The 22,041-nt window shown below is 44.2% G+C and overlaps 1 protein-coding gene across 1 annotated transcript; it reads left to right on the top strand.

Annotated features, from left to right (window-relative positions):
* The first annotated feature begins 5,447 nt into the window (after positions 1–5,447).
* Positions 5,448–21,504, top strand: LOC148521897 (protein kinase C delta type-like). The gene is made up of 7 exons (XM_088474485.1): positions 5,448–5,522; positions 5,668–5,759; positions 9,824–9,886; positions 10,613–10,751; positions 12,438–12,581; positions 13,822–13,950; positions 21,361–21,504. Exons 2-7 carry the CDS (start codon positions 5,680–5,682, stop codon positions 21,502–21,504), a joined length of 699 nt encoding a protein of 232 aa, XP_088330611.1. The 5' UTR covers positions 5,448–5,522; positions 5,668–5,679.
* Positions 21,505–22,041: the final 537 nt, after the last annotated feature.

A 22,041-nucleotide genomic window follows, 5' to 3' on the forward strand; every position in this document is an offset into this window, starting at 1 on the left:
CCGCTCGTGAGCGCATTGCGCTCGCAAGCAGGTCGATCGTCAGCCAGTGCACTCGGGCTTGCGGGAACAGAGACCCTACAGCAAGGATCTCGTCACAAGCCCGATTGGTCGCAATAATCGCGACCATCGCCAGGCCGCTCGCAAAAGCTGTGGGTGGTCAACCACAGCTATGCGAGCGGCCTGGAGGTAGATTTTTTTTTTTTTTTAAATCCACCCTGATTCAGAGCGAGCATTCGCAAATAGTGAGCACCTCTGAATCAGGCCCATAGCTCACAAATACTGGGCAGGTAGATTTTTACACTGCAATTTTCATTTCATTTTGGACATACCCCTCCTAAATCACTCTGCACATTTTAAATATGTTACATGTTATTGTTTTAAAATAACTACCACTTAGGCACATTAAGTTTTAAACCCCCCCAAAAATGTAAAATATTTACTATGCAAATGTTGAGTTCTCAGAAATAGGACATCAATTTAAAATCTAAAATAAACCCTGGAAATTAGGGACATTAAAGAAGAAAAACTACTCTGTTTAACCACTAGAGGTCATTGCAGCGCACATAGCTATCCTATTACAGAGAGTAGGGTTTTAAATAAAATGGATTTAGTAATGTATTCTGGGCATATGCGTATCTATAACGGGTGCGGGGTGTGCAGTGCACTTGGGCCCCTGTTCCAGGAGGCCCACACTGCACACCCTGCACTGATTTAAAATACACACCTCTACATCAGCACAGTAGGTACCACTGGATGGTATGTAGTCAGGAGCCGGCGGTCGAAATGCCAACCGCCAGCTTACCGACTGTCAAATCACGGCATGGGACTAATGATAGGCGCCGAAATCCTGACGCCTATCATTATCCACCCGCCGAAATCCCCACGCCCAGCATACCGATCAAAGGTAAACCGGGCATCGGGACCTCTTAGCCGCTGTAGGGGGGTTAGGTTTAGGCACTCCCGGGGAGACTTAGGGTTAGGCACCCCCCTGGGAGAGTTAGGGTTAGGCTAGAGGAAGGGGGGGTTAGGGTTAGGCACCCCCAGGGGGAGGTTAGGGTTAGGCACCCCCCCTGGGAGAATTGGGGTTAGGTGGGGAAAGGGGTAGGGATAGCCTACTTACCTCCGCTGTCTGGATCTGGTATTGGGATTTCAACCGCCGGCCTCACATCCTGAGGTCATACATACCGATTCCCCACTGGATATATGGCATTTTTCCAGAGATACACTTTGCAGATATCGCCGGAAGCTTGGCGCAGTCACCGTTTTTATGGAGATCTGCACAAGTGCACTATATATGGAGCGGGGAGGCTTCTAGTGCACAATGGCAAATAAGGGTCAGGGCCTCATGAGTAGGGGCAGGGCCTCACGAGTAGGGGGCATGGCCCCATGGGTTAAACCCGTTTTGTCACTCCAGTGGTCCCAGAGGTGCAGACTGGCCCCGGGAACAACTCTGTGTGCAGTGCCGGCTCCCTTACTGTTTCAGGAGCCAAGTGCTGCACATAATACTACAGTGCAGCACCCATCTGCTGTCACTGATAAGGAGTCGGCACTTTGGTGTCACCCCTCGGTGGGTGACACCCCCTTCAAATGCCTCTACAGTGTTCATCTGACCTGCCATCTTTACACTGAAATGATCGAGGTGGCTAAAGGGACTGGTGTGTTGTCTGTCTCACCCGTGTGTGCCTGTGCTGGTTGCCCAGGTGTTCTCTGACTTCTCTCCACATGGCTGCTCTTTTGAGAACAGTAGGTCAGTGTACACTCTCATCCCATCAGCGGGGAGCAAGGGCTGCTAGGATTTGTCTTATGCTGGCCATATACTAGTACATTTTTCCCACTGTATTTCCAGAACCAGGACCGGATCAGAGCCCAGTGCTTGTTGCGCAGAATCCGGGGGACCCCTGTGTTGTTGTGCCCCATATTCTGGCAACTAGGGCTGGTTTTGACTAGTCCAGTGCTGATTATTCTTACATACGGGGGACCCCTACATCGTTTGTCCCCCGTATGTTGCACAACCAGCACTGGGTCACTAAAAGCCTGTGGCTGGTTGCTCTTTGGGGAAGGGGAAGTCCATGCCATATTTTTTTTTTAAACACTTAATTTTTTACTTTATTTCACAGATGCACGGATGGTTCTCACTGAACCATCCCTGCATCTGTGTTTATTTAATTAAAGACAGATGCATGCATCACGGATCTCCCTGTGCGTGCATCAGTCTTTTTTCTTTTTAAAACAAATGGCACCGCTTGGACGCACGATGCATTGCAAGCGCAAATACACGGCACAATCGGTGTACAATAATGATATATATGATGGGTTGCATATCTGATCATATGATACGTTTTACGAGCTGCGGGAGCGCTCATCGGATCGTATCCTACCTTAAAAACGACACGATTTCCACATGATTCATCGTATGATGCATTGCAAATCGGGCAATCGGCCCGAAATCGCACTAGCGTATGGCCAGCATTAATTAGCTGTTGATGCAGCGATCACAGCAATATCAGGAACAGACAACATGGACTACATAAGTAAGTTAAAATTTACAATCCCGGACATTTAACATCTGGGATTAGGTTACCCCCAGATATCAGACCAGGGGTGGTTTAAGAGATGAGCTGGCCCATGTGAAGACTCCATGTGGGCCCACTCCTCCCTACAGCACAGTATTGTAAGTAGGTAAGTATTATACATTGGTGCAGGATGTGCAGTGTGGGCCCCCTGGACCCAGGGGCCTGTGTGCACAACACTCTGCACCCATTATAGATACTTCAATGCATCAGACAGTTTCTGATATTGATAGACTGTCCAAAGTTATTCCGAATAATATATATAGAAACCCCCACATAAAAATCCTGCATTTGTCCCCGTCACCCCATCATGTGGTAAGGAGTTCCACTACTTAATCGCTCTTACAGTAAAGAAAACCTTCCCAGATGCTGGATGGACACTTTGAGTACAGGGGGAAAAGTTCAACCAAGTTCCAGTGTGTGCCACCAAAGGGGACATGGCCAAGTAATGGAGGGGGCATGCCTTATACTGGACCATTAACTCTTGAATGTTTCTGGACATGCATACATATATGACTAACAATTATCAAATATGACAATGTAAATAATTGTCTGCATTACTTGACAGAAGACTGTCGGATTGGCTGGGTCCTACAGGACAATCTGAGTTAGAGGACAGAAGCTGCCATCAGTAGCAGCAAGTTGACATAGGAAACAATATGCTGTGATCTCCACACTCAACAGGGTACAGACAGACATCCTAAATGGTATAGAGCAGTGGTTCCCAAATTGCGCCATGGCACCATGGGGTGCCTCGGGACACTTGCAGGGGTGTCTCAGGTTGGTGGTCTAACACCAAATCAAATTCTTTATGGTCAATGTAATGTAAATATGTGGACAAACAGAAGCGAAAACCTGTCCATCACTATATAATCAAACCTAAGGATGACAGGTAAGCACAATTTACTTCACTTTACTTCTTTACTATTTTTCTGAATTTCTTAATAAACTTTTGGCTTAGGGGGTGCCGTGAAAACAATGCTGATACTCTAGGGCGCCGTGATTCAAAAAAGTTTGGGAACCACTGGTATAGAGGCAGGGCGTGACTGCCCATCTGGCAAAAGCCAGAAGGGCCGATGGCCAGATGAGCTGGTCCGGCGTTAAACCCCGGCCAAGCAGCTCCACCACCCGGCGCTCTGCTCATCTGGGATACTGACAAATGGGGTGTGCTATGAGGCCAGGTCCCCATGACTCGCAGAACAACCCCGTAAGATTTAAACACACCAGTTTTGCACACGCGCACAGGGGGACTGCCAGGGCTGCTCAGCACTCAGCAGCCCCAGTCCATCCCTGTATAGAGGTGAAATTAGGTGACACAACAGAAGCACACTAAATGCAAACTAATTGGGAATCCCTCAGTGTACAGGAATCTCCTTACTTGCAGACCAGCCCATCCTACTATCAGCCTTCCCTTGATCATACTGGTAGGCCCCTGCAACTGCAAGTCAAGAGACCCCTGCACAATATAATTTCTGAAGCTGCATACACACACAACGATTTTTTTAATGAACGATTTGAGTAAACGATTTTTTCCCTTGAAAAAATGTACTAAAATCGTTTACTAAAGTTGTTCATTTACTAAATGTCATGAACGATTTTTATGAACTACAAACGATTTTTGCAAATTCCCTTAATGAAAATCGTTGAGTTGACAAGTCTGACTGAACGACAAACTACAAACGACAAACTACAAACGTGAACGCGCATGAACGATAATCGTTCATCGTTTGACTCAGAAAGTGAACGATTTTTGCCATCAATTATCGTTAAACGATATCGTTTAACGATAATCATTAAAAAAAATCGTTGTGTGTGTATGCAGCTATACTCCTCCTAAATCAATTCCTGCCCTCTCCCAGATCAGTTCACACATTCCAAAGAATTAATGACCTTCAGTCCAGGTGTCTCACCCTCCCATCCCAATAATTGTAGACCCTACATTTAATTTATCCACCCAGGTGGACCAGTCCAGCAATCTGTTATGTGAATACGATTATGTAAGTGTACTAACTGACTGGGCCAAAGTGATACAATATGACACCAACATCTGGTGCAAATCCCTGTGCTGATTTGAAAACCATTAGCACTTGATGACCCCCTTTCACCTGCATTGTTGTGATCTCTCAACAGTATACTGACTACATTACTATTACATAAAGGTTTAATATAATACAATACTGTACACGCATTTTCCATGTGCATCTAACTCTGAATAATACATTTTTTATTGTTTACTTTTCTTGTGCCCATAAGGAGGAAGTGGTGTTCAGGAAGCTGCTCCTGGAGATACAGCCTCTATCTACATCCAGAGGCTGGCCTTCTACCATCAACTGGGCCAGGGCAGCTTTGGGAAGGTAAGTCATGTGACTGTGGCTACTCAACTCAGGCAGCAACTGTGTGACTCAGAACTTGTAGTAGTGGAGCATCATGAACATGTGAGTTAACACTGTATAAGTTTCCTCTGGTAAACCCCTGGAGGGTAGGTACAAGTGGAATTCTTTTATGTTGGGCATGGTGACATCATGTGCATCATTAGGCATCACCACAATGCAGTGGGGGGAAGGACTTAATAACAGTATTGACCCTGAGTAAGCCTCCATATCAGGAGGTTAACCTACAATCCTGTGAGCCTGGGAAAATTTTGGAGTCTCATTCCTTTAATGAAACTGGTAAGACAATGTAACATCCACTTACCTATAAAGATATTGAGCTACCTGGGTGCATGTAGAGGTATTATAATTTAAGTATAAATATCATTGTGTATGTCTCTATCTCCTGTAGGTCCTGCTGGCGGAGGACTCTCTGACTGGTCAGCGACTGGCAGTGAAGATCGTCCGAAAGAGAGATCTGCCGCTGGAGGACAGGGAGCAGGTGTTGGTGGAGCGCAGGGTGCTAGAGGTTGCGTCTGGTAGTGCCTTCCTCATCCATGGACATCTTGCCTTCCAGACCACGGTACAGTGTATTTCTTATTAGACAAGGATCTTCATTTATTTTTATACATCTAATATAAATACAGGTTTCATCTCTTCTTGAAGTTGTTGCCATGTTCTCCTAAGAGTATGTAATATATGACTATTGTGTGTGTCCAATCAAATAGAACCACCTTTTCATGGGTCTGGAATATGCAAGTGGCGGGGACTTCCACCAGTTCCTGCAGAGGAAAGGCTGCTTGGACATCACCAGCGCAACGTAAGGACCTCAAATAGACTAGACATGTTCTAAAATGAATAGTAACAGTGTGTACAAAGATAGGGATAGTCAGGGACGTAACTAGGGTAGTGCGACCTGTGCACAGGGTACCGTAGGGCAGGGGGCGCTGTTTGTGCCTGTCAATTTTCCTGTTTATTATCATTTTCACTTATAGCTTCCTCTTCTTTTATCCCCAGCATCTCCTGGCTGCCCCAGGAGTACCCCTATCTCTTCCCTGGCCCTTCTCTGCTCATTCTCTTGACCTCTCTGCTGCATTTGACACTGTAGACCACCCTCTCCTCCTGCTAATCCTTTATTCTCTCGGTTTACATGGCACTGCCCTCTCCTGGCTTTCCTCCTACCTATATAGAGGAGCGCTGATCAGAGATGCTCCTCTTTCATGCAGGTCCTCCGTCCTCAGCAGTGCCCGAAATGGCTGGGTGACAATGGAGCCAGGTGCCCCCCTCAGGGCCGGCGCCTTGCGGCAAATTACTCCATTGTCTCCGGGAGTTCTGCCACTGACAGTAAGACCAAATGAGACATATCAATAGTTCTAGGAGACAGATCATTGACTGAAATACATCAACCTTTTAAGGGTTTTTATTTTGAGTGTAAAAGGACAACAATATTATTGTATGTAAATTGTGATTTGTTTGCATACATACCTGCATAGATTTACACATGCTGCAAAGTCCTTTCACTTTAAACACCTGATATTTTATATTTTCCATCAAGGGTATCCATTGGAGTGCAGAAGGACAATTGTTTTATTGTATGAGAAATGTGACTTATATACATATAGACATATTGTAAAGTCCCTTCACTTGAGGCACCGGATATTTCATATGCAATAGCTCCTCTCTTGAAATAATATTTTGCATTACCACTTAATTTTTTGTATGATCATTCGTAACTGCATCAGACCTGTGGTGTTGTGAATTTTCTTTCTTCGTACTCTCATCGGTACTGACCTGCAGGAGCCATGACAGTCTGACCGAAAGCAGATGCACTATTACAAGAGAATTAACTACTGTCATTTATATCTACTCTCATCAAATTCTCCTCTGCACGATGATTAGAAGCAATGAGATTTGAAAGCAGATGCATGACTTTATTTATTCTCCCTTTTCACAATATCTGCTACTCATCTATATTTTGTCTCACTGTTATAACTGCAACCAAGGAGGGGAACACTCATTAAGATCATTTGATGCTATTTAGCAGATGAATTAACAGCAGTATCTCATTCCGCGATCTGAGCAGTTCTTTTAACCATACTATTTCTTTTGTAATTTTTTGACACTTATACCACCATATATTATAGGTCATTTGCAGTTTAGAAGATTATGAGGGGTATTCAATATGGGTGCGATAACATCGTTTTTTGCGTTAATATCGCACTTTTTAACTTTTTTGCGTTAATATCACTGGTTTTAGTTTTACACCGTATTCAATTTCAAAGACTTATCGCAGTTTTGAAAAGTGTTTGATAAAAAACGGTGATAACTTTTCACCATTGAATAGGTGTCGAAAAAAAGTGCAGAATTGGGGTTTAGGGGTGCAGGCTTAAAAAAAATAGCCTGCACCCCTGAGACTGACATTTAAAAAAGAACTGTGTCAAAAAAAGTTTTAAAAAAATAGGGACACCCCAAAAAATTAATTTCAAATTTGGGGTGCACAAAAAAAAAATGGAAAAAAATTGTTAAACAATAGGGAAATAGGTTCAGGGCTATTCTGCAAGGATGCGGCAGGTGTTTTCTAGAATAGAATTATAGCGGCAGGTGCACAAATGCAGAATTTTTAAAAACTTACTTTAGGGACATCAAAATATGCTAGTACCCATTTTCATGTACCCCAAATTTGAGTGCTCTTCTGCATCACTTCTTCAATGTCGGGAAAAAAACACCTGCTGTGGCTATTTAAATCCCCGACTTTCAATTAAAGGCTAAAACGGGGGTACCCATAGTGTTCCCCCATGTTTTTACAACTTTAGGGGGGGCTTACAATTATTTTAAGGAAAAATTCGTAACTTTACGCAAATCCAACTTCGGAGTTTCCCGGTTTTGTTAATTTTATATTGAATACGGGGATAAGCGGGAGCGCGCACCATACCTTAACGCAGAAAAAAACTCCGATATGAAACGTATACTTCGCCAGGGAAGTTAACCTTTCATATTGAATACCCCTCTATGCCTGAATAAATACTCTATATATGTTCACCCTTCATTACGGTGTCTTTACAGAGTTTAGACACTGAGATATTACTGGATGGAATCCATTTTTGACATATCAAGGTTTTGAAGATTATTTTACATCCAGAAACATGTGATTTATGTTATGTGTGTGTAACGTCCATGTATTGTCGTATTTTTTCTATTGATAACATTAAAGACTGTTTTTTATATATATTTTTTGATAAGTTTGTGCCCCCAACAAAAAGAGTTTTCTTTAATTTCCCTTCATTTAAACAGAAAGCCCCCCTGCCCGCCGATCAGTAACAAACACATCGCCGGTGGTGCCGCTGGTGATGTGTTATTCTTAGCAGCCAATGAGAGTCAGATAGACTCATTAACTGCTTTAACCCACAGAGGGAGCCAGGCGGAGCTCACTCATGAGCTCTGCTTTCCGGCTCCTGCAGTGCTGATGGGAGAGATGTCATGATGTTTCTCCCATAGTGCCGAGCGGGAGGACAGAGGAGCGGACGTGGCGGGCGCAGGAACGGGGATTCAGTTAAGTAATCTGTGTGTGTTGTATTTGAAAGGGGCACAGCATAGGGGGGACCCTCTACTGGGGGCACTACATAACAGGGCACTGCATAGGGGGGACACACTACTGGGGGCACTACATAGGGGGGACCAACTACTGGGGGCACTACATAGGGAGGACCCACTACTGGGGGGACTGCATAGGGGGGATTAACTATTGGGGGTATTACATAATGGGTACTGCATAGGAAGGGCCACTACTGAGGGTATTGTATAAAGGGCAATACAGGGGGTACTGCATAGGGGGACCACTACTGGGGGCACTGCTGGAGGCACTTCATAGGGGGACCACTACTAAGGGCACTGTATAAAGGGCACTACTGGGGGCACTGCATAGGGGGACAACTACTGGGGGCACTGTATAAGGGGCACTACTGGAGGGACTGCATAGGGGGACCACTACTGGTGGCACTGTATAATGGGCACTACTGGGGGCACTGCATAGGAAGGGCTACTACTGGTGGCACTATATAAAGGGCACTGCATAGGGGGACCACTACTGGGGGCACTGTATATGGGGCACTGTATAACAGGAACTGCATAGGGGAGTGGTGGCAGCTGGGGCTGGCATAAGTGCTGGGTGGGTGATAAATTTTAATTTGGGGGGTGGGGGGGGGCACCAACATTTATCTTGCCTCCGGGCACCTGGGATGAAGTTACACCACTGCTTATTGTGGAATGTCCTCAGTGTGATACTGAGTGGGGATAGACTCATGTGAGCCCCATCAGATCATGGAAAGTCTCACATGTCAATGTGCTGATCATGCTGGAGGCACAGCTGTGAGAATGTGTCAGTGATAATAACAGGGTGTCATTTGACAGGGGCAGTGTTATGACATGAGGGGGGAAATGGGGGAAGCAGAAAGTTACAGACTAAGCTGGGTACACACTATATCATTCATTGTTTGATATACATTCCGTCGTGGATTGGACTGATACATCGTACAGATCGCACAGTATCTATGTCAGCTCTGTTGTACGCAATTGTCTTTCATCACATTGTCCTATTGGCTGTTCTGCACAGCAGATGAGAAGATGCAATAAATGACGCCATGCTGCTACATGTACAATGTAGCGATATATCGCACCATCGTACACCGGATAATGCAGTGTGTATGGTGGTGCAATGTATTATTACATCACGCTGTTTCATTGCTGGGTACGCACATTGTATAGCGTGCACCCAACTGAAGAGTTAGATGGTAGAATGAGCAGGATCCTCTATTAGCAGATTCCTGATAACAGGTTTTTTACCTATTTCTAATATTGATATGTTACATTTGCTTTCTTCTCTTTAAGTTTCTACGCAGCTGAGATCACATGTGGTGTACAATACCTGCACGCTAAGGGCATCATCCATCGGTAATTATACTAATAATACCATTTTCCTACACAATCAGGTCACAGTGATGTGCACCTTCTAACTATGGGCCTGATTCAGAGACGGACGCTAATGCGATCACAGCTGCGATTTTGTATACAACACAGCTGCGAAAATATGCTAATAGTTCCAAAGATCACCTGAGCATAAGGACGCCCACTGCTGCCTTCTTACATGTGTATGACATCACTTACCTGCGTAACTGTCAGTAACATCAACGCACATTGGGAGGCCTTCTCGCCCTTGCGGAAGGTCTGACCAGCTGCAGACTTGGCAGCTCTCCTGACAGAGGGTTCTCATACTGCGTAGGAGATCGCAAGGGCTAATTTATGCATGCCCATATAGCAGCGATCAAACGATCAGACATGCCTGCGTTTTTCTGAGTAGCCCCCGTTACCACCCCCAAATGCTTACTACCTGTCACTTATTGTGCAAGTAGATCTTCTGTGCATCCGTAATTGCTGCGCACGTGCAGTGTGACTTATATGCATGCGCACTGATAAACAATCACTCGATCTGCGTCCGTAATCGCCATTGTGTTCATCTCTGAATCAGGCCCTAATTGAAATCATTGTTATCACTAGGTGGCGCTGTCCCAGCAGGTCAGCTGTCTGCATAATGTGATGCCTGTAATACTACTGGTAATTCATGTATATGTTTCTCACTAGACAAAACAGTTGACATTTATTACAAATCTTTCTATTTAGAGACTTAAAACCAGAGAACATCCTGATGGCAGAGTCTGGTCATCTTAAAATTGCTGACTTCGGTCTAGCAATTGATAACATCTTTGGTGACCAGACTGCCACAGAATACGCTGGAACTCCTGGATATATTGCTCCAGAGGTGAGGTGTAATATATATTATTACTGTTTTCTCAGCACATAATGTTCTTATTGCATGTGTTTTATAGTTCTAAGAAAGTCTTCAAGGAGCTTGTAAATTTAAATCAACATTTCATAGATACAAAATGAGCACATACTGTATTTCTACTAAACTTCATGTAGAGTTCAATATACAGGTCTAATAACGACAAATAAGTAATGTTAGTAACTTACATGCGTTGCACAATGTCAGCCTACTATGGTATATACAGAATTTATGGTGACTTGACAATGCAATACAGTATGTCATTTACTACACAAGTCAGGAAGACTGCATACTACTGTAGTTGAGCACCTTCTTCCCCTAACAGTAAATACTCAATTTAATAGTAGTGAAAGAAAAATAATTTTATATAAATACACAAAGTATAATGGTCACTGTAATATACAATAATATCCAGTATTGCCAGCAGGGGTTGTTATTCACTCAGCATTATGTGATGGATGTTTTTGAAAACTCTTATTATGTGCTGAATAACCAGCTATTCTGACAACCACATTATCTACATTTGTATATAACATAAATGCAGAATTGGTCACAAAATGGGCACAATTTTAACTTAAATAGACAATGGGCCTATTACTGCACATATGCTGAGCCGTACAGCAATGTACCAGCAGCATGTGCTCCGGCTTATGCCTGGCTTATCTCACATACACATACATTTATAATAGAAAGAAAAGAAATGGGTATAAAACTTACAAATAACATATTATGGGCCTGATACAGAGGGGGAAGCAGCCGCGTCTTTTGGCAAGTGCCTGTCTATGACTTTATGCAAATACCGCTACAAAGTCTTTCTCTGGAGTACATCCTTGTGTATGAGCATATGTAGGTGCTGTAATACTACTTGCTGTATCTGTAGTCACCTCCATCAGTTACACCATGGAAACTTACACCTGCCCTATGGCATGTACAGATTGTCAGAGTATGGCCTCCACACTGACTGACTGAGCATCCATGTACATAAACATGTCAGCCACACTCCCATAACATGCCCATAAAATGGACCGTATCCATGCCTCTGTTTAGCCACCTCCCAGTCACCAGGAATGCCAATCACTTTTCCAATACATTTATGATGACATGCGCCTCAATTACAACAGCACCTTTGTGTGTACACACTGTATAATGCATGCACCATAGGAGTTTTAGGGATTTTTGGGCACAAACAATAGCAAAAAATTGCTGAACTCAATGAATGTTGGCATTGCATCCAATTCAGAATCAGGCCCTATATGTCCTTTCAGCATAAGTGGTGCATTTACTATTATCCAATGACAAGTGGGTCATTAGTGCTGGTGATGGCACTGCTTGTACCCCCTAGCTATGGCCCTGAGTGTTAGACTCACTCAAACCTGCGTTGGTACATATGTGTATGCCCACTGTTCTCAGCATGCGAGATGTGCATACTGGCATAGTGCTCACTCTGCATCAATCCCAAAGAGATTCAAAGGGCTGAATTCAATTATCCCTGAGGTCCACCTGAGGAAGTCACATCCGTAACTAAATTCTGCCCAAAGTGTTACCTCAGGAAACTGGCGGGAAGATAACAGCAAGATACTAATGCCAGTGAGACACAGACACTTGGGATATAGTAAATAATCTAATGATAGAGTAACAATGTGCTATATTATCTCCTGGTAGATGCTGGCGGAGAAGGAGTACAACGCTGGAGTGGATTGGTACTCATTTGGTGTCATCATCAACCAAATGATTACCGGAACTTCTCGTTACCATCCCAGAGGGTTCCCCAAGGCAGGAGCTGTGGCTAAGGACATCATTAAGCAGGTAAATAAATAAGACTTGTGAGTCCATATTATAGAATTCTGCTCTACAGTACTTAAACCTTATTAGGCTTAGGCATAACTAGGTAAGTGAAGGCCCCATAGCATTAGTTTGTAAGGGCCCCTATCTGCCACCCAATGGTGAAAAATGCATATAGCACATGTAACTTTGAAAGAGAAGATGGGCCCCCCACAGCTCTAAGGGCCTGATTCAGAGCCACTCGTAAGTGGCAGCTCGTTCGCTCCGAGCGATGTTTGCCCAACTGCGCATGCATACAGATCATTATACGCATGCGCGAACCAGTCAGTGCGGCCGAAATTCATGTGCTCGCAAAATAGCGAATGCCTGCTAATTTGAGTGACAGGATGAGGCGTATGTGGGTGGTAACAGGGGAAGGTGCTTGAAAACGGGGAGTGGAGATCCGATCGCAGACGTGCTTAAAGGTCAAAACGGGCGTTTTATGGGTGTGCATATTTAAAACAGCAGCGTCATTGATCACGTCACTGGGTTATTTTAAAGCCAGAACTGCTCGCAAAATTGTGGTAGCAAAAACCAACCACAAGAATAGCGAGCAGCTCATACCCTGTTCGATGTACTCGATTAATCTAATAAATAGCGGACATGACGTAGGATGCAAGCGGACAGGGGGCGTAGTTTCCCAAAAAACGACCGCAAGTTTTGTTCACTCATTCAGACCTAGAGGCGTGAACAGACCGCAAACAGCGAACGGTTCATTTGAATAGCCACCCCTATTTTCTGGACGAGCGAGCGCAAATAGCGACCGGCTCTGAATCAGGCCCTAAGTCCCATAGCAGCTGCACCTCTTGCACCTATGGTAGTTACGCTCATGCATAGGGATCTAATTATAGTAGGTGGTGCAGTGGCAGTATTATGGGTCACTGGATATTGCAGTAAAGTATAATGTAGCAGCATCTATATTTATCAATTCATGAGAATCACTCTAATTAAATAGGATAAAGCAAAAAAGCCAGAGAAAAGGGTTATCACTGCCATAGTTTGCTAGGTCTTACATGGAAGATTACCAGCGGTTCCACAGAAACACTTTCTTGTCAGGATATTATAGCTATTTACCATGACCCTCTGGCCTTTGGGGCACATTATAACCCATGCAGGTTTATAGTTACGTTGCCTGGCACCACAAACCTTATACACCCTCTTATACCCACATACACACCTCAGTGCTATATAAGAGAAACCTATATTTTGTTCTTTTTTATTCCAGCTCCTGTGTAAAAATCCTTCCAGGCGTTTGGGTGTCAACGGAAACATCCGCCAGCATCGTTTGTTCCAGCGTATTGATTGGGTCTTGCTGGAAGCCCTTAGCGTTCCACCACCACATGTCCCTGACCCAGTAAGTATAGGATAAAGCAGTTTTGCCCAATAAATGCATTAAAAGACAATAAGGGTCATTTACAAATATGGAAAGATAAAGGTCTCAAAAACAAGTGTAATGTTGTGATGAGAGGACATGGCTAAGCCTATCCACATGGCGATCACTGTGGTATTACTTCCTTTATTTAGCTAATGAAAGAACTGCACCACACATTGCATCCATATGTAATAAGAGATTTTCGCAAATGTTGAGATGTTTAAAAGCGCTTTATGGAAGGGAAATTGCACAATTAGGGGTACTGTCAGTGTGGCTGGTGGCCACTATGTCCCCACATTCACTTCAGTAAATAATTTTAATTTACACATTTCTAGAAGTGGTTAAAATCAGGTGTCACTTTTACTTTCAATGAGATACATTTGCCCCCAGCCAGGTGCACTTTATATGGAGAAGTGCCACCATAATAATACTGTATACATTATTGTCTGTGCAGTTTACATGACTACTTATTAAACTTGCGCATAAAAATGTACTTATCTGCACAAATTTACTTTATTGTATAATTATTTTATATGGGTTAATTATTGCTCCAGTGCACCAGGTCTGTTCTCCTTAACATGTGCAGGGGCCTATTGCATGTGTGCAACTGGAAACATGGACGCTCACTAATTACAAAATAATCAGCCAATCATGTGACAGCAACTCAATAGCTAACAGCATACAGACATGGGCAAGAGGCTCAATTCTTGTTCAGACCAATCACCAGACTGGGAAGGAAATGTGATCAAAGTGATTTAGGCCGTGGATGATTTGAATATTTCAGAAACAGGTGATCTCCTGAGATTTTCACACACAACAGTCTCTAGGGTTTATAGAGAATGGTGCACAAAACAAAAACATGCAGTAAGTGGCAGTTCTGTGGGTAAAAATACCTTATTAGTAAGAGAGAGGTTAGAGAAGAATGTCCAGACTGGTACAAGCTGACAGAAAGGCAACAGTAACTGAAATAATAACAGTGGTGATCAGGGCCGGACTGGGACTAAAAAGAGGCCCTGGCATTTCAAGAGCACACAGGCCCACCTTGCGTCAGCATCTGGCTCAAGGCAAAGACTCCTCCCCTTACTATTCATGACCCCTCCCACTTCTTAGTCTATGCTCATACATATATAATTAATATTAGAAAAACATACAAGCAGTGGTGTAACAAGGGTATTTAGAGCCAAGGGCAAATTTAAAATTGGAGCCCCCCCCTATGTGTGCGTCAAAAAAATGGTCACTTGAAAATGGGGCGTGTCAACATGACACACACCCCTTTCTCGTGACTCTGAACATGCCTTTCCATATGCACCTTAACAAAGGTTCACTCTAGCTCTGGCGGCAGGCAGGGCGCTGGTGCTAGAGAGGGCACTTCTATGCGCACGCCACAGGCACGCGCGCCCAAAAAGGGGCATGGCCATTGAAAAGGGGGCATGTCTACAAGACGCGTCCCCTTTTCATCACTGCTGCTGCAGCCAAGCAGGATTCGCTGGCAATGAAGTACGAGGGCGGACAGAGAAGGAAGGAGATGTTCCGAGGTGGCAGTGACGGATGAGATCCTGCCAACAGCGATTGGTTAAGAGATGCTGCTGGCAGCGAATGGCTGAAATAGTGGGTCTACAGGACGTGGTGTATGTGTGTGTGCTATGTCCGCAGCAACCAATCACTGGCAGTGTCTCCCAAACCAATCGCTGCCGGCAGTGTCTCTCAAAACTAATCGCTGCCGGCAGTGTCTCCCAAACCAATCACTGCTGGCAGTGATTGGTTGGGGAGACGCTGTTGGCAGTGATTGCAGGACCCGCTCTGTTTTAAAACTGGGTCCTCAACTGGAATCGGTATTACATCCCGCTGGACCTAAGCCTGATGGATGTAATGCCAACGCCGGAAGACAGAAGATCTTGACAGGGTGAGTCTTTTAAATAACCCAAACCCTGTCATCCCCCCCAACCCTCCTTTAGGGGTGCCTAACCCTAACCTCCTCCCAGAGGTGTCTAAACATAACCCCCCTCCCCGCACCCTAAACCTAACAATCCTGTGGGGTGCCTAACCCCAACCTCACTCCCTAGTGCCTAACCTTAACCCCCCTTCCCCTAGCCTAACTCTAACCTTCCCTGGGGGGGTGTCTAACCCTAAGTCCACCCGGGGGTTCCTAAACCTAACCCCCCCATCCCTGGCTAAGTGTTCTACTTACCCATCGCAGACGATCGGGATGGCAGGGGTCGGTGTTCCGACGTCGGGATTAACATAGGCATCGGTATTTCGATGCCTATGTTAAATTCCTTGGCGGGATTACGCTGTTCGGGAAGCCGGCAGTCTGCATTTTGACCGCCGGCTTCCTGACTGCATACCCCTCAACTGCCTGTATCGCATAAATGCAAGCTGTAGCACATATTTTGTAATCATTGCATTAAAAACTATAAAAATTAATATAGTCACTGTCTGAGGGGTGGAATAATAGGTAGTATAAGGGATGGAAGACCTGCTAGGCTGCTACAATCAGTGAGAGGGAAAGGGGAAGGCACTGTTATAATACTTATTATTACAACCATTAGTATGTCTGCATTATATATCAGTGCCTCCTCATTGATTGTAGGAGCCTAGCAGGTCCCGTATCCCTTATAATAAAGATTATTACATCCTTCAGTCAGTGTGGCTGCATTATATACAAGTCCCCCCCCCAAATAAATCATAGAAATTACTGACACTATTTTAAATAACACTGCTCCCCCCCACCCCCACCTCACCCATCATAAGAGTAGGCTGGTCGTGTGAGTTACAAAATGAAAATAACAATACTGGCAGGAGCAGGCAGCCGCTGGGTCCACAGCAAGAAACTCACCTCAACATCTACTTGAACTTCTCTGTGTGCGTCCCGGCACCTCTCTCAATGCGCGTCCCAGCTCTGTGCTCTGTGTGCGTCCCGGCTCCTCTCTCCATGCGCGTCCCGGCTCCTTTCTCCCGCAATGCAGTTTCTGTTGTGCGTTTGACATCATTACGCACGCGCGTATGTGACATCATACGCGCGTGCGTCATGATGTCACACGCACAACAGAAACTGAAGGGCAGGAGTCACAGGCACCCGGCAGCTGCGCTGACACCAAAAGGACAGTGTCGGCTAGAGAGGCGGAGCTGAGAACAGCATCAGGAAGGAGGTGGGGCAGAGGACACAGTCAGTATGTATCTGCAAGAGAGGGAGGCAGGGCTGCTCGATTGGTCCTGCGGACAGCGACAACCAGACCGGCCCATCTGGTCATCGGCCCTTTCTGGCATTTGCCAGAATTGCCCGATGGCCAGTCCGGCCCTGGTGGTGATCGAGAAGGCCATCACTAAATGCACAGCACACTGAACCCTGAAGTGGATGGGCTACAGCAGGGCAAGGCCACACCAGGTTCCACAGCTGTCAGCTAAGAACTGGAACATGAGGCCATAAGTGGCACAGGCTCAGCAAAATGGGACAGTTAGAAATTGGAAAATGTCTGTTCTGAAGAATCTCGATTTCTGATTCATCATACAGGTGGTAGAGTCAGAATTTGTCAAAAATAACTTCAATCCTTACTTACCCCTTATTCTCCTAGTGCGCTCTTACACACTAAATCTGTTGACATTCCTTTAGATATATTATACAACATCATTTCAAAGATACGTATCATTCCTGGCTTTCTGTAAATCGTAAATTACATGGTAATCCTCTTTATGTGCATCTATAGGGAAACCCAGCTTTCTCTCCCACTTTATCCAATTGTAACTATCTCCAATGGAAAGAAATGGGACTATCGATCACCTCTAAAGTATTTCACCCAGGAGGATAATTATTGACTTTTGATAAACTACAACAAATAAGTCAGCTATCTAAACACCATTTTTATATGTACCTCCAAACTAGGCACTATATATCTTCTCTATGCACAAAACCATTTGAAGAGAACAATCCGATACCACTCCTTTCACTTCTAAATTTTCATCTCTACATTCCCTTATAAAATGAATTTGCTTTACACACATCTGACAGATAATCAATCTGTCACTTCTTGGACATCGCTACTTAATACATGGAAAACAGATATTCCTGTCACAAGCCACCGAACGGCGTCTTCAGGACGAGGTGAATGCCGGATGAATGTTCATTGAAACTCCTCCCACCTCCTGTCCATCATGCTGGGATTGACCTTGATTGGGTCCTGTCTCTATTTCCTTCCTGTGTGAACGCTGCTCCGATGCCGGTGATAGCGTTTACACGTGTTTCCGGTTGTGGTCAGTCTCATGTTGTTACCAGTTGAGTTCCTGGTATCCAGTCTGCCCTGTTACCTGCCTGCCGTAGTTCCACCGAGGTGGCAACATTCGCTTAACATCAGTTGTTTGCCGCTTGTGTCATCTAGGCGGCACAGCATGCACTCCCAGTCCCGAGTGCGTAAACCAGCGTCTGGCGGCTTGTGTCAACTTGGAGACGCAAGTCGCACTACTGCATCCTCAGTGTGCAATCCAGCGCACCAACGCTTGTGTCATCCGCTGACATAGGCCGCACCTCTGCGTCCTCAGTGTGCAATCCAGCGCACCAACGATTGTGTCAACCTGGCGACATAGGCCGCACCTCTGCATCATCAGTGTGCAATCCAGTGCACCAATGCTTGCTCACGGCCCACAGGCCGCTATCAGCCAAGACATACCAGCCCTCAAGGCTGCTTCTCAGCCCAAAGGCTGCATCTTGCTCACAGCCCACAGGCCACTACCAGCCAAGACATACCAGCCCTCAAGGCTGTTACATGGCCCATGGCATCTTACTTACGTCTCGCTAGCCGCAGCTAGTCAAGAGTCCAGCCCTCAAGGCTGCTATATAGCCAAAGGCCGCATCAAATTCATGGCACATTCGCCACAACAAGCCAAGGTTCTAACCCTCAAGGTTGCTACATGGCTCAAAAGCCGCACCGTGGTTACCTCCTACAGGTCACAGTTTTACAAGAACTTCCTGACTAATCCTCTGATTCCTAACAATCCCTTCCTTAATCATATTACCTGACCTTCTCACTCATTTTGATTCCACTCTTAAATATTTGCAATCAGCCTATCTGCAGGAAATTTATATCCATACAATTCATAGGGCTTACATTTTCCCAACACAACGACGACACACAGACTCAGAATCAGGTATTTGCCCAAAATGCCAAATGACCAATGCCACATTCTTTTATTGTATATGGGGATATAGAAAAGTGAAAAAATTATGGTGTAAAGTGGTTCCATTTATAAGTTAACGCCTAACCCGTTGGCATGTATTTGTGGTCATTTTAAATTATGGAATTTAGGCCCGGACAAAGCAACTAAAGTCCGTCTTCTGACTACTTTCGTAACTGTTGCTAAGAAAGTTATTCTTCTACATTGGACCAGTACCTCTTCTCCATCCCTTACTGAAGTTAAACACAGAATGTTACAGATTCTCTATTATGATCGCCGATCGACCATACCTGATATTAATCAAGGAGTGGAAAAATGTGATCAGAAATGGGAACCCTTTATTAACACCTTAGATGTAGCGTCTCAAGACCGTATGATTAAACTCTTCAGACATACTGAATGGTATCTTCTTAGGCCTATTTCATCTTCTGTTTAGGCAGCTGAGATTGGATCCTCCCCTTACTCCTATTTACCTGAACACATGCCTTTTGTACTTCTCTATTTGTGATTGCTGTGTTTCACATTATAATTCTGGTTTAAAATAAGCTAAGGTCTCCTTCCCTTTTTCCTCCCTTATGTTTTCCAAACTCCCTCCCCATGTTGTTTTCTTCTTCTTTTTCCTTTCTCTAACTGTTTCTACAGTTTATCATTTTAGGAATAGTGGATATATTTATTTTTTTCTGTATCTCTGCATCTGTGTACTATTTCCATATTCTGAGAGATTGCTTTTTTGTTTTACACACTGGACCAAAAATATACCGTTTTGCCATTTATCTCTCTGTAAAATAATGTGCAAGATAACTTCTCTTGTTGGTGTTTATCATTCCTCTATCATTATACTTCACTTTATAAAACCAAAAAAATCTTGTTTGAAAAAAAAATAAAATAACTTCAATCCGTGGATTCATACTGACTTGTTAATGGGTCAGGCTGCTGGTGGTGTAGTGGTGTGGGGAAAGTTTTATTGACTAAACATTAGGCACCGTAATATCAATTCAGTATCATCTAAATGCCGAAGTTTAAATGAGTATTGTTACTGATGCTATAAATCCCTTTATGGCCACAGTCTATCCATATGACAATGAGATCTGTCTACCTGTCATCAGATCTCAATCCAATACAGCATCTTCTAGATGTGATACAATGTGAGATTCATAGCAAAACTGCAGCAACTGTGTGATTATATCATGTGCACATGGGCCAGATTCTCTAAAGGAGTGTTTCTAGTTACTTGTGAATCCCTGCCACTACAAATTTATGCTGTTCTGTGGGCAAAAAGGGTCAGCGAGTACTAGAAAGTGTACCTAATAAAATAAAGATATCATTTATATCTGCTATTTACAGTGACGTGTGGTGAGGTCAATGACTGGGGAGGCACACATGAAGATGGGTCTGAGTGCTGGGAGCCTGTCTCTAGTCACTGTAACTCTCCCCTCACTACACTGTGTTTCAATGTCCATTGATTCTCCTACCTGCATCACTGTGTCTTCTTTTGCTGCTGCTGATTGAGCTCCATCTCTAAACACTGCAGTGCACTTCCTGGTCACATGACACATCCAAGGTGTCCAACAATGCTTAAGGCATGCCCCCCACACTCAGAGGCATGCCTCTATTAGCTTTCTTTCTGTGCAGCTTACTGCCAGTGGTGTGACCCCACCCCTAGCTCTGCAAGCAGTGTCAAACTACTGTACACAGAAGCGAGGCTGAGTTGTTGCTCCCTCATCTCTCATCTCCCTGCAGTCTCAGGAAGCACCACAAAGCTGGTGAATGTTAACTATGAAAATTATTACAATAAACAAAGAAGTTTTTAAGGTATAAATATCTTTGTATTATATTAGTTGTTAATATTTGTATTATTCTAATCATTTTTATATCAAATCTCAGGAGTATGACAGGGGAGGCTCTGTCTCTCCTGCCTACTCTGACTGCACCTCTGTGGCTATTTATATTTAGGGGTGGGTCAGTAGCACATAATACTAGCAGGACAGGTATCTGGAAACTTGGTGAATAGGCATTCCCATTTAAGTATGCTTGTCAGTATTTTAAGCCTTGATTCACATTAAACACATCTCATGGCTCATTAAACTGCAACAGCTGGAAACGTTTTGCTATTAAAGTACAGCAGAAGCACATGTTACATTAGTCTGTGGTATCAGAGGATCCATAGATATATGGATTTATTCCAGTTTTAGTACATGGATGATCATTTGTTTCTTTTTCCTATAGCCCACCATGGAACATAGCTCCCAAAGGTTTAACATCCAGAAGATGGAAGCGGCAGAGGCTCGGAGAAAACCACCAAGAGCGCTGGACCAGGAGCTTTTCAGAGGGTTCTCCTATGTGGGCTCCAACTTGAGGACCTTCCCCTGAACACCCATTTACCAACAGCAAGAAGCAAGATGGCCACCCAAGCATAACACCAAGAAGATGGTCATAGAAAGAAGAGAGGGTTTTAGTTTTTGTATTTATATTTATCTTTTTTTGTACGTTTCTGTCTATGGCATATTTATAATTTAAGAGTATAATATATAACACATTTTATTTTCTTATCTTCTGAGGTACTCTGAGAATGTGCTCTACGGATGATGTCACTTCCCAGCAGAAACAATGAGACTTCTCGCTGGATGAAGAAGGTAACTACTACGAGGGTGACTCATAAATCTAAGGGCTCATGTCTGTTGCTCAACAAATGAGTGGATTGATACTCATGATAACATTAAACTGTCTTTGACTCTTTACTGTCAGCTCCTTTATGAATGTTGCCTAATTACTAGATTCATACAAAGCCATGGTTATTCATAAGATCTCTGATTCATGGGTAGTTCCAGGCATTCACTAATGAAATTATTGAGACCTCCAACTACTCTTACCAGCACCATCCACCAAGCAGTTCGCTAATGTGTAAAG

This window comes from Taudactylus pleione, unplaced genomic scaffold, assembly GCF_031769625.1.
Source record: "Taudactylus pleione unplaced genomic scaffold, aTauple2 ptg000154l, whole genome shotgun sequence".
Taxonomy (NCBI): domain Eukaryota; kingdom Metazoa; phylum Chordata; class Amphibia; order Anura; family Myobatrachidae; genus Taudactylus; species Taudactylus pleione.

Coding starts and splice junctions, on each gene's coding strand:
- LOC148521897 (XM_088474485.1), top strand. CDS start 5,680: ATGGGTCTGGAATATGCAAGTGGCGGGGACTTCCACCAGTTCCTGCAG. Junction 5,760..9,823: donor TTGGACATCACCAGCGCAAC/GTAAGGACCTCA, acceptor CTTCTCTTTAAG/TTTCTACGCAGCTGAGATCA. Junction 9,887..10,612: donor GCTAAGGGCATCATCCATCG/GTAATTATACTA, acceptor CTTTCTATTTAG/AGACTTAAAACCAGAGAACA.